Source organism: Syngnathoides biaculeatus, chromosome 10, assembly GCF_019802595.1.
Source record: "Syngnathoides biaculeatus isolate LvHL_M chromosome 10, ASM1980259v1, whole genome shotgun sequence".
Classification (NCBI taxonomy): domain Eukaryota; kingdom Metazoa; phylum Chordata; class Actinopteri; order Syngnathiformes; family Syngnathidae; genus Syngnathoides; species Syngnathoides biaculeatus.
In genome coordinates, this window is record NC_084649.1 from 19,807,517 (window position 1) to 19,819,599 (window position 12,083).

Below are 12,083 nucleotides of genomic sequence, written 5' to 3' on the forward strand. Positions count from 1 at the left end.
TAATATCACAACGTTATCATTTATGGAATATGACAATTTGACATTTTGGTCCGGATTTTCACAAGAACCATGGAAGTTGACACACGAAATGTGTGTGATTGACCCCCCCGGGCCTTGAGTTTGACACCAGTCATTCATGCTCATAAGAAAAGACACAAAGACACACTTAAAAAAAAAACAAACTTGTAACTCGAAAAATGAAGTTGGGGACTCATTGCGGTTTGCTGCCATCTAGCGGAGAAGCCTTTAATAAGTCTACCTGTCACAATTCGTCACCATCGTGGCGATATGATCAAAGATACCGTCATTGTTTACAACAAATCATTTTTGGACAAAGGTTGCTCAAGGTTACAAGACCTGGAATAATGTTATGTGTACCTTTAAGAGGCGTGTCCTCGTAAGTGCCTTCAGGAGCTGAAGTTGGTTTGGCAAATTGTGCTTGTCTGGGCGTGACTTTTGACGAACTCATTTCGCAATTGTGTGTTCCGTTTAAGAAAATCTTTAAAAGTGCATCGAGGGTTGAAGCTCCCATTGGAGCAACCGTTCACGCTCAGACAAGACAAGACACAAAGACACACTTTAAAAAAAAACAACAACTTGTAACTCGGAAGTTGGGGACTCGTTTTCTACAATTTGCTGCCATCTGGCGGAGAAACCTTTAATTATTCTTTCTGTCACAATTCGTCACCAGCGTAGCGAGATGATCAAAGGTGGAAAAAAAAAAACAATTTGAACAAACCGCAACCCATTTGATTGTTTCTCACTTGTGTGCATCAGCACAGACAAGAAAGAAAGCAAGAAAAAAAAAAGAAAGACGAGATGCGATGATGCGAGAAAGCCCCAATTACAGGAAATGCTCAAACTGCGCATTTACTGGGTTGAGCATTTTCATTTTGAATCCCATCCGGTATGTTTGAGTACACTTTGTTTCTTTTCCATTTAGAATAATTTCTCACATATGTAGCTTAGCTTATATGCAATGCATTTTAAATCTTCTGCAATTTGTTTCAAACACTTAATCAAGGAGGGTCTATCTGTGAAGGGTGGGGTGCGGCATGTTTGGGGTGGGAGGGTTAGGCCTGGAACTGTTCCAAGTGGACGGGTTGGGGCGCTAGTTTGGACGTCGGAATCCGTGTTCTGGAGGAGTCGCCTGGCACTTCCGTGGTGCTCTTGCCTTTCCTCAGCCGTGATTGCTGTTTTCAATTGAGGACTTGAGTTAAACATCTTGTGTGATGACAAGGAGGGCCGGATTGCGATATTTAGTTGAGGTCACTTACCAAGAAGTACAAGTATGAAAATGAAAGCTTTGATCATCATGATGATGCCCTCCCGTCTTGGGCTTTCCCTAAAGAAATGACGACAAAACAACAACAAAAAGAAAAACACTTCAAGGTAAAATTCTGTTCATTTCTCCAAATATTTCCTCTGATGTAATAAAAATTGCCGTCGCAAGCGCTGCAAAAATGAATCCCACGGAGGATTTTTGCACGTGAACTTTTTAGTATCATCTTTTCATTTTTTTTATTTTGCACTGTCGTTTCCCGCGCTCGCCGAGAGACGCGCGTAAGCTGACCGGCGCCCGATCGAAAAGCCGTTTTTGTACGCTGTCGCTTCGAGTCGTCAGCGTCCAGACTTCGCAATTCCGTCCCACGAACACGGTAAAGCGGAGGAAGCGTCGGACCGCCTTCGCCCGAGTCCAAAGTATGTCGCTGTCGCAATCATTCTATCAAGTGCACTCGTCAAAATGTCTGAATTGGGTCTTCTCTCGATAAAAATACTTCAAGATGTGGAAAAAGTACTCACCGCACTAAATGAATTAACGCTGTCACTGCTCTGAGTGGAGTTCGAAAGGACTCTTTGCTGGTTCGGGCCGATGCCTGCGCCGTTTGTTGACTCTTAGCCGTGTGGTTGATCGTTAATAAAGCGTGCGCCCAACCTTCTCGGGGGCGCGGCCTGAAAAACCCCCACTGTTACTTCCTGGTCTTTTCAATGCAGTTGTTTGTTGAAGACAAGAGGGTATTCCAATTAAGTGATTATCGCCCCACCTACTAATTCTGTCCAAGTACGGAGTGGCAAAGCTCGGCCTTTGTCGAATCTAACCGTTGGAGTTATTCTTGGCAACGCGGAACAAACGCTGACATCTGTTGTGCAAGGGCCCCGTACCCAACACTCTCAAAGCAACCCTTACTGGATTCTGCTTGGCCGGCCGGTACTGAGCCTCGTCCCCCTTCTGCAGCTTGACAGCATCCCTCACCGCTGGTGTCCACCGACAGGTTCTGCCGTTGCAATCGTGACAACCACAGACCACCTTGCGACCGCAGCTCCGTCCGGTTGGCCGACTCAACAGAGATGCGGAACCTAGTCCATATGTTTGAACGGTGTTCGTCCTTGACCATCATACAAGTCTTCTTCATCTCAGTCTATCTCGTGCATCTTCCTCTCTAACATGTCCTCCCTCACCACATCCATAAACCTTCTCTTTGGTCTTCCTCTCGCCCTTTTGCCTGGCAGCTCCATCCTCAGGGCCCTTATACCAATATTCTCACTCTCTCGTCTCTGAACATGTCTAAACCATCCAAGTCTGCTCTCCCTAACCTTGTCTCCAAAAGATCCAACTTTGGCCGTCCCTCTAATGAGCTCATTTCTAATCCTATCCGACCTGCTCAGTCCAAGCGAGAACCTCAATGTCTTCATTTCTGCCACCTCCAGTTCTGCTTCCTGTTGTTTCTTCAGTGCCACCGTCTCTAATCCGTACGTCATGGCCGGCCTCACCACTGTTTTACAGACTTTGCCCTTCATCCTAGCGGAGACTCTTCTGTCGCATAGAACACCAGACACCTTCCGCTAACTGTTCCACCCCGCTTGGACCCGTTTCTTCACTTCCTTACCACACTCTCCGTTGCTCTGGATTGTTGACCCCAAGTATTTGAAGTCATCCACCCTCGCCATCTCTTCTCCCTGGAGCTTCACTCTTCCTCCTCCGCCCCTCTCATTCACGCACATATATTCTGTTTTACTTTAGCTAATCTTCATTCCTCTCCTTTCCAGTGCGTGCCTCCATCTTTCTAATTGTTCCTCTGCATGCTCCCTGCTTTCGCTGCACATGACAATATCATCCGCGAACATCATAGTCCAAGGGGATTCCAGTCTAACCTCATCTGTCAGACTATCCATTACCACTGCAAACAGGAAGGGGCTCAGAGCTGATCCCTGATGCAGTCCCACCTCCATCTTAAATTCGTCTGTCTTGATGATCATCGGAGTACAATAACAAAACGCCAATTGAGTTCAGATCAGATTTCACAGTCATTGCCCACATGATCATTGAGCTCCCCCTAGAAGAGAATGAAGTTCCATGTCCTGAGAGCTACTTTCTGCAACCAGGGACGGTACCACCAAGCTAACAATCTCAGCCCATACACCGCTCACCCGTCCCCCTTGTTTCCCCTCTCCCACAGGTGATGAGTTCACGTTGAATCCTCTCCTCTTGGCTCGCTGAAATTCCTTTTCAAGTCAAGTATTGACTCGGGAGTAGGAAGTGACGTTTTTCGGGATTCCCACTGGGTTCTGTGGGACACCAGCTGAGGCTCTTTCCCTGGAAGAGATGACCACGTCCTTAGAGATAGCTCCCGTTAGTTGTTATCAGAACACCAAGCTGATCCCTTTGCGTGCCATCCAGCTCACGCTGTACCAGCCCCCCTACTTGGCGCTGCCAAACGCGGTGAGGTAACGGTAGAGTGAGCTAAAGGTGAAGTCTCAAATTAAGTTAATGACCTGGGTTATTGTCCTTTGTGTTTTGGGTGGTTCAAGGTTCGTTTTATTTATCGCCAGTTCCTCGTTCCTCAGCCACATTGAGTCTTTGTTGCCTACTTTATATGTCAAGTCAGAATTCTCTGAGTCATGTCTCACTAGTAGAAAACTTGACATTTTTTTTGAGATTCATGTGGGATCTGAATGAATTTCACCATTAATCATAGACATGTGGGGAGGAGCAGGACCGAGAGTCATCTGGGGCGGGTGGGAGTGGGAACTATGAAAACAAACTTCTCCAGTTCAGCATCTGAGATGCCATATCCTACTGGATCTACAACTTCCTGACGGGCAGGACACAGCAGGTGAGGCTGGGGGACACCACCTCATCCACGCGGACTATCAGCACCGGGGCACCGCAAGATTGCGTCCTCTCCCCTCTTCTTTTATCGCTCTACACAAACGACTGCACCTCGTGGCATCCGACTGTCTAACTTCCGAAATTCGCAGATGACACCACGGTCATCGTCCTCATTAATGACGGCGACGAGCCTGCGTATTGACAGGAAGTGGCGAGACTGGGGCTTTGGTGGGTTCAACACAACCTGCCCTTGAACACTCTGAAGACTGTAGAGATTATTGTGGACTTCAGGAGGCATCCTTCACCACGGCTGCCTCTGACGCTGTCCAACTGTCTGGTGTCAACCGTCGAGACCTTCAAGTTCTTGGGAATTACTTTCAGAGGACCTGAAGTGGGAGACGGACATCAACTCCATCCTCTAAAAAGCCCAGCAAAGGATCATCTTCTTGATGATGATTCAGAGGAAGCACGGCCTATCACAAGAGCTGCTGAGACGGTTGTACACAGTGGTCATCCTGTCAGTACTATGTACCTCCATCACGGTCCGGTTTGGGGCTGCCATGAAAAAAAGGACAAACTCTGACTGCAACGGACAATCAAAACCGCTGAACTGATTGTTGGCACCACTCTAACCACTATCGAAGACTTACACGCAACGCAAACTCGATCCAGAGCAAGCAGGATCCTTTCGGATCCTCCACATCCTAGCCACCAGCTCTTCCAGATCCTTCTGTCAGGAAAGCGCTACAGATCAATGCAAGCCAAAACTAGTAGGTATTCGAACAGTCCCCCCCCCCCCCCTCGAGCAACTAAGTCATCAAATTCTTGATTACCAAAACTACTATTTTTCTGCCTTGTGCCGTTGTTAGGACTCACTCCCATCCTGCTGTTCCAATCAGTATTAATACATATATTTTGTTGACTATCCCACAATTTGTCACTTTAATCTGCTCGCTTTGCACAATTGTCATTGCACTGGTCTATAACGAGAACTGCGAACGGGTAAAGGCACTCTGAACAAGCTGAACACAATGTAGAACGTTGAGACACTTATCGCTCGCCGGTTCGAAATGAAATCTTTACATCTTGCACGACTATTACAAGGAATAGTTCCTGTAAACAGAAATGTTCTTTGTTCTGAAAGTCATACCAGGTCAGTACCGATTGGCGGAGAAAAACTCCTTGTGTGTGGAAATTCAAAAAAATAATAACAATAAAGGGGTCGGGGGTGCCAGTGGATTCTTCTTTTGGATGAGGATTACGATCAATCTCTGTGGAAGTGGGATTTTTTTTTTCAATGATTCGGGATTGGGTGGCATTTTATCCAAAAACTCATAATTAGGTCGAATTTTGAGGTCATCTAAATATTTATTTCGTATCCCTTTGCGAATCCAGGTCACACAGCACTCAGCTGGCCTGGCGCTGCAACAGGCGGTGAGGTGACAGCGAAGGGAAATTAAGATGAAGCCTCAAATTAAATTAATGACGGGGTTATCATTTGTGTGCCGGGTGGTTCGAGTTTTATTTATAGCCGCTTCCTCATTCACGTTGAATTCACCGAGATAATAAAAACTGAAAGTTTTTGGGATTGCTGAGACCCAGAAATCAGATTAAATGATATTCTTCTATTTCAAATTCGAAAATGGGGAATAGCGGCATCGCCAATGGCGATTTCAAATGTAAAAATCAAAAACTTTCAAAACAGCCTTCCTGTTTTTTTTTTTGTTGCAGGTTGATCCCACAAGGACCAGACGTAATGGTCTTGTTAAAAAATACAAATATAACCATAGAAAATGGCAGTTGAATGTAGGCCTGCAGCTATTGAATATTTTAGTATTTGCATATTCTACTGAAAAGTCCATTAAATAATAGAGTGTTGGTTAGAAAACAATTACGTGCATGTGCAATTCATCCACAGTACATATAAAGTATACCTGCATATTTCATTGAAAATTTGGTTTCTGTTCGAGATGAGTGTAGAAAAGCATCAAACAAGAACATCTTTGAGAATCAATTGTTTATAATTTAATGTTATATGGTACAGAGAGGACTTCCCACGTCTTCAGACAGCAGCCGCTGCTTTCTTCTCCTTATAGGTGGCCATCATCTTCTTGATCTCCGCTATGGCTTTCCCCGGGTTCAGGCCCTGTGAGGACGCCACACACGCGGCAGGGTTGAAGTCTCGAGCTGCCCGTTCGCGGAGGGTCGGCGGCGGCGCGCGTTACCTTGGGGCACGTCTTGGTGCAGTTCATGATGGTGTGACAGCGGTAAAGAGAAAACGGATCCTGGAGCTTGGACAGGCGCTCCTCCGTGAAGTCGTCCCGCGAGTCGATCATCCAACGGTAGGCCTTGCAAACGACACAGAACCTGAGTTTTTGTTTTTTTTGACTGCCAATAACGTATTGTTGTGCATCTGTGTGCCGGTGACATACAGTGACAAAAAAAAAAATATGAAATGCTCTTCTGGTATGAGTCAGAAAGGGCAAAATGAATCCGCCTAGCCAAACATATTTTTTTTATTTTTTGGAGCAAATTGAAACAAGATCAACATTTCCACTGTTGTACCTGAACGAGTTTCATAAATAAAAATGAATCAACTACGGTCAATTCCGGACTAAAGAGCGCACCTGATTATAAGCCTTTCCCAGTACATTTTTAAAGGGAAAAGCATTTTGTACATGCACAAGCTGCATCTGATTAAAAGCCACATGCTTTTCTTTCCAAACAGTGCCTGTGACACGGGAGTAACACAGTGGCAACACGCTAGCGCAGCGCCAACAGGGCCGGTGAAAAACAAAACAAAACATCCTAGTAAAAAAAAAAAAAAAAAAATCACTGAGATGCGGCAATAACGCAGCAGCAACACGCTAGCACAGCTCTAACGCTAGCACAGCACTAGGTGGGCTGGCTAAAAGAAAAACGTACCGGTGAAAATCACTGAGACGCGACAGTAACACACCAGCAACATGCTAGCACTGCGCTAACGCTAGCACAGCGCTAACAGGGCCAGTTAAAAACAACAAAATGGTAAAAATCACTGAGATGTGACAGTAACACAGCAGCAACACACTAGCACAGCGCTAACATTGCTGGTTAAAAAAAAACAACATACAAGTAAAAATCACTAAGACGCGGCAGTAACAGCAGCAACACGCAAGCACAGAGGTAACGCTAGCACACCTCCCTCTAACAGGGCCGGTAAAAAAAAAAAAAAAAAAACACAAAAAAAACAGTAAAAATCACAGAGATTCAGCACTAACACAGCAGCAACATGGTAGCACAGTGCTAATGCTAGCACAGCGCTAACAGGGTTGGTTTAAAAAAAAAAAAAAACACCTCGGTTTTCGAACGAAAATTTCGAGATTTTATTGGCTTTGGTTTTCGAACGAAAATCGGTATTCAAACGCCTCGACCAGCTGACCCACGACGATTTGTTATTGTGCTTTCAAACACCCCCCCCCCCCAAAAAAAAAAAAAAAAAAAAAACGGAAAAAGGCTGTATACAGATTTAAAAAGAACGCATTATTTCATTTTCCATTGATTGTAATGGGAAAACGTGCTTCGGTTTTCAACCAGCCTTCTGAGGCGCCACTGTACTCTAATACAAGAGCAGACATCCACGCCTATTTAGTGTCACTAGAGGCACGCCGTGCACTCATGCAGCTGCCGCGTGCCAGCTTTGCGCACTCTGACAGGTGAAATATGAAATGCAGCAAGTGTACAAACATGTCCAAAAGGAGCCTTCTGTTGTTCAGTTGTAATACTGCAGTTGACTCACTGCATATTACAGTACGCCAAATAGTTTTCAAACATGTTTTGGCACACCCCGCATTTTGTTCTTTAAAGGCGTCGTACTTTTTGTGTATGTAAACTTTTGACCTCGACAAAAAAAGTACAAAATTCGCAAAGTAATTCTCTTTCATCGATGTGGCAATTATAAAATTACATAATTTTGATGATTCTAGACAGAGAGTCAGACAAACAATGAAATGTGTGTTTTTGCACAGTGCACGTGAACATCTGACTTCAATTGTAGATTGAATAGACAATTATAGTTAATTTTGCTTTCTTTGTAGTGAAATTAGAGGACAGAGGCAGTTCCCCACATTCAGTTGTGGCCCATCACATGTACTGTACTCTTTTTACACAGCGCCCCCTGGTGTTTCAGTCACTCAAATGGAACGTGTCACAGGCTGGGTTTAAAAAGCAACCACTTGGCGGTGATCACATTGGCAGCGATGACAAATTCTTATTCGAAAAAGTGTCACATTTGACTGAAACGGACCATGCGCGAGAAAACTTTGCTTTTAAACAATATTGGATTCAAATAAAACGTTTTCACCAATTGCAAGATGTAATGCCGTAAAGTACAGTAGTGGTACTTGAAATCAGGGAATACTAAAATGTAAATATTTATACTTGGACTCACTCTAAAATGTGGTAACAGTGTTATCTATCAATCTCTGTCCGTTTATCTGTCTATCTATCTATCCATCCATCACCAGGTTTTGTGGCAATTTGGACTCTGGGACCTTTTTTTTTTTTTTTACTGAATATGATCGATGTCAGTGGTATTCCCAAGTCGCCAATGATCACAGAACAGATTGACTTAGGTGGCGGTACCGTGGCACACACCTGCATGAGCACGGCGGGTCCGAGATATTGTCTCCATTCCACCAGTAGCTGGGGCAGCTGGTGCTGCAGCAGGCGCAGAGGATGCACTCGTACAGTCCATCCTGTGCGGGGCCAAAAAAAAAAAAAAAAAAAAGTAAACGAGAAAAGTCCTCGGCATCGCGTGACTTGTGACACGGATAGCGAATGTGAAAGCAGAAACGAGAGGAGGAACATGCCAGTTTCTGTCTGTCCTCCACAGACTGGGTGTATTGCTCCTTCCCCTCCTGGGACTCGTCCTTCTTCTTCAAGTACGGCTCGATGGACTTGTACTGAGCGTAGAAGTTGCTCATGTCCTGTGGAGCAAAGCAAGCTGACTTTAAACGTCATCAAAATCACGCGCGTAAAAAATTTCTTCCCAGAAGAAATACATAGATATTGAAAGACGTCCCTTATTTGGGGAAAATAGCTTTGAAAGCCATTACCTATGTTGGGGGAATAGTTCGAAGTACAGAGGTTCTTTGACAACAAAATTTAATTTCTAGATGTTCCACGCTGTGCGGCACGGTGCTGTAGCTGGAAAAGCGTTGGCCTCACAGTTCTAAGGACCTGGATTCGATCCCGGCCCCGCCTGTGTGGAGTTTGCATGTTCTCCCCTTGCCTGCCTGGGCTTTCTCCGGGCACTCCGGTTTCCTCCCACATCCCAAAAACTAAATTGCCCCTCGGTGTGATTGTTTCGTGTTGTTTGTCTCTCCGTGCCCTGCGACTGGCTGGCGACCAGTTCAGGGTGTACCCCGCCTCCTCCCTGTTGACAGCTGGGAGAGGCTCCAGCAAACCCCGCCACCCTCGTGAGGATAAGCAGCAAAAAAAAATGGATGGATGTTTCACTCTCCCCCCAGAAAAATTTAAAACTTTGTAATGTTTTTTTTTTATATTAAAGTAATATTGTACTTACTTCTTGGCATTTTTTTTTGCATCAATTCAAAGGTAATTGTGCTGCTCCTTCAAGTGTGCGCATCTTGGCCATTAGGGGCAGTAGCATAGAGCCAGAGAGACAAAGAAGTGTTTCACAACTGACTTTAACTTTACTTAAAAAGATAAATCATGCAATTATTGTTATAGGTTGCTGTCTACAAGTTCGGCACCACCAAATATTGTCGCTTAAATAGTTTCACAAATGCTATTCATCAGGCATTTCCTTGTATGCGTGTGCATTAAGGTAGCAAAATTATGTGGTTATTTAACCGGCACATTGTGTTCAGTTTGATGATCGACTTAACTGGGAGTTAAGCAACTTGAAGCCTCAATTTGGAAATATATTTCCCCGTGTGTCAAACTGCTGCGTGTTGTGAAGTGAGTAGAATTAAGTTCTCCGCCGCCAACAGTCACTCGTAGCTCAAATTTTTGCCGGCAAATCAGGGCAACAAAAAAACTCTTAATTCGGGTCACCGGTATCTCGAGGCACACCTGTTTTTAATAGGCTCGGGAGTGCGTATACTTACAGGCACCAGGTCTTTGACCACGTACATATGTGGAAGGGGATAAATCTTTGTTGGCTTGCTGACGTTCGTGTCGATCTTGTTGAGGCAGGCCAGCGTGTTCCCGCCATTGATGTTCATTGCGCACGATCCGCAGATGCCTGCATTTAAAAAAAAAAAAAAAAAAAAAAATCAGCGAGTGACCCACCTCACGGGGATTTATTTTGCAAGAACAAACTGAAATAAGCAGTACTCTGCTGATGTTCTGATTCAGAATACAAACCTTCTCTGCAGGAGCGGCGGAATGTCAATGTGGCGTCCATTTCATTTTTGATCTTAATTAGGGCGTCAAGTACCATTGGGCCACATCTGCAGTAGGGATCAAGAAGGAGACAAAATGTCTAACGTGCATGTTTCAAGTTTTGCAGACATGTTGGCCGATTTAAGATCTAATTTGGATGTTCCGGTGTTTTCATCTTAATGCCGTGCAGCTGTCACGGGCTTTGGATCTGGGTCACCTACGTACGTGTTTAGGTCGATGTCGAAGGTCTGCATGCGTGGTTTGTCTCCTGGAGTGTCTGGGTCCCATCTGTACACCTGGAACTTCTTAATCCGAGGCTGTGCTGCCGGAGCGGCTGCCGTCTGGGCACAGCGCACTGCCTGGCACGACGGAAGGCAATATTTTATATACATAAACACAATAAAAATTTAAAAAGTGGGCGAAACAATAGACAAGTGTTTCCCAACCCTCACTGAAGCAAGGCACATAGTTTACATTTTAAAAATTGTTAGACCACTACCGGTAAAAAAAAAAAAGTCACAAAACACCGCAAAATTCAAGCATAGATTATTGGATCATTTATCACAGCACAGTGGTTGGGAATCACTGCATTAATAGTCTTTCACGTGATTTGCTATGTTATAATTACTAAAGTGGGGGAGCTAATATTGTCATGATTTATGGGGTCTTGTTTAATTAATATGTAAAATTGTAGTGTTCAATAATGTCATTAACTACTATATATATATATAAAACTAATTGTGCCTGTAATCTGCATTCCAGGTAATAGACGCATCCCTCGGTTGACAAACAGAGTTATACTAAATACAAGACAACCGTCTCTAATTTGGAAGCGGGGAGAATTACGAGAATCTGTGATAATTATGAACATACCACAAAACCAGTTGAGGTGCGGAAAGCCAAAAGCCCATAGCGGCTCAAGGACGTGAGGCTAGCTGCGGACATGTTGCTGTTTCTAGCCTGACCTCCACTTCCTGCCTTCCTCCATGTCCCACAATCCACCGCGGGAGCGTCACCAGAAGTTTGGGAGCGCTTGCTCGGTTCCCCCGCGTCGCCCGGATTCTCCATTACTTAATTTAATGTATCAAGACAATATTATTTCCATGATTAACATTCCGTTTGGCATTAGCAACTATCATCTACATAAAATAAATAATCGTAACTATTTTACATTCTGGTTATTTCTCTCCGCGAAATTTACTTTAAACATATTTCTCAACTCATTTACCGCATTAAAGAATTACTTTTATTAATGTATTGTTAATCTAATATTTTTCCATATGGATTCACCATTATTTATTTTTTTTAATTTAAAAATAGATGAATTATAATTCAATAAAATACCGTACCTTTAAAAAGACTATTTTATAAAATGTTAAAATACTATTTTACATATTTGAAAAAAATCAATTCATTTTTACACCTAAACTACTAAAGACCTGATAATTGTAATTATTTTATAAAATTTTAAAATACTATTTCACATATTTGAAAGAGCCATTTTTTAACCTAAACTAAAAATGACCTGCGAATTCTATTTTATAAAATTTTAAAATACTATTTTACATATTTGGAAAAAAAC

The 12,083-nt window shown here is 43.7% G+C and overlaps 1 protein-coding gene and 2 long non-coding RNA genes across 4 annotated transcripts; 1 reads left to right on the forward strand and 2 right to left on the reverse strand.

Annotated features, from left to right (window-relative positions):
• Positions 1-1,053: 1,053 nt before the first annotated feature.
• LOC133507529 (uncharacterized) lies at positions 1,054-2,795 on the reverse strand. The gene is made up of 3 exons (XR_009796835.1): positions 1,804-2,795; positions 1,278-1,345; positions 1,054-1,193 (listed from the first exon to the last, which is right to left on the reverse strand). It is a non-coding gene; the product is annotated as an uncharacterized LOC133507529 (long non-coding RNA).
• On the forward strand, positions 1,189-10,861 carry LOC133507530 (uncharacterized). 2 transcript variants are annotated; one of them, XR_009796837.1, is made up of 3 exons: positions 1,189-1,392; positions 6,208-6,453; positions 10,692-10,861. It is a non-coding gene; the product is annotated as an uncharacterized LOC133507530 (long non-coding RNA). The 2 variants fall into 2 exon arrangements; XR_009796836.1 differs by lacking the exon at positions 10,692-10,861 and adding an exon at positions 9,268-10,218.
• Positions 6,122-11,745, reverse strand: sdhb (succinate dehydrogenase complex, subunit B, iron sulfur (Ip)). The gene is given in 9 exon segments (XM_061832655.1): positions 6,122-6,257; positions 6,337-6,459; positions 8,747-8,775; positions 8,778-8,847; positions 8,962-9,078; positions 10,225-10,361; positions 10,484-10,569; positions 10,727-10,860; positions 11,375-11,745. Coding segments are annotated over 9 exon segments (975 nt in total). The 5' UTR covers positions 11,570-11,745; the 3' UTR covers positions 6,122-6,173.
• Between the last annotated feature and the right edge of the window lie 338 nt (positions 11,746-12,083).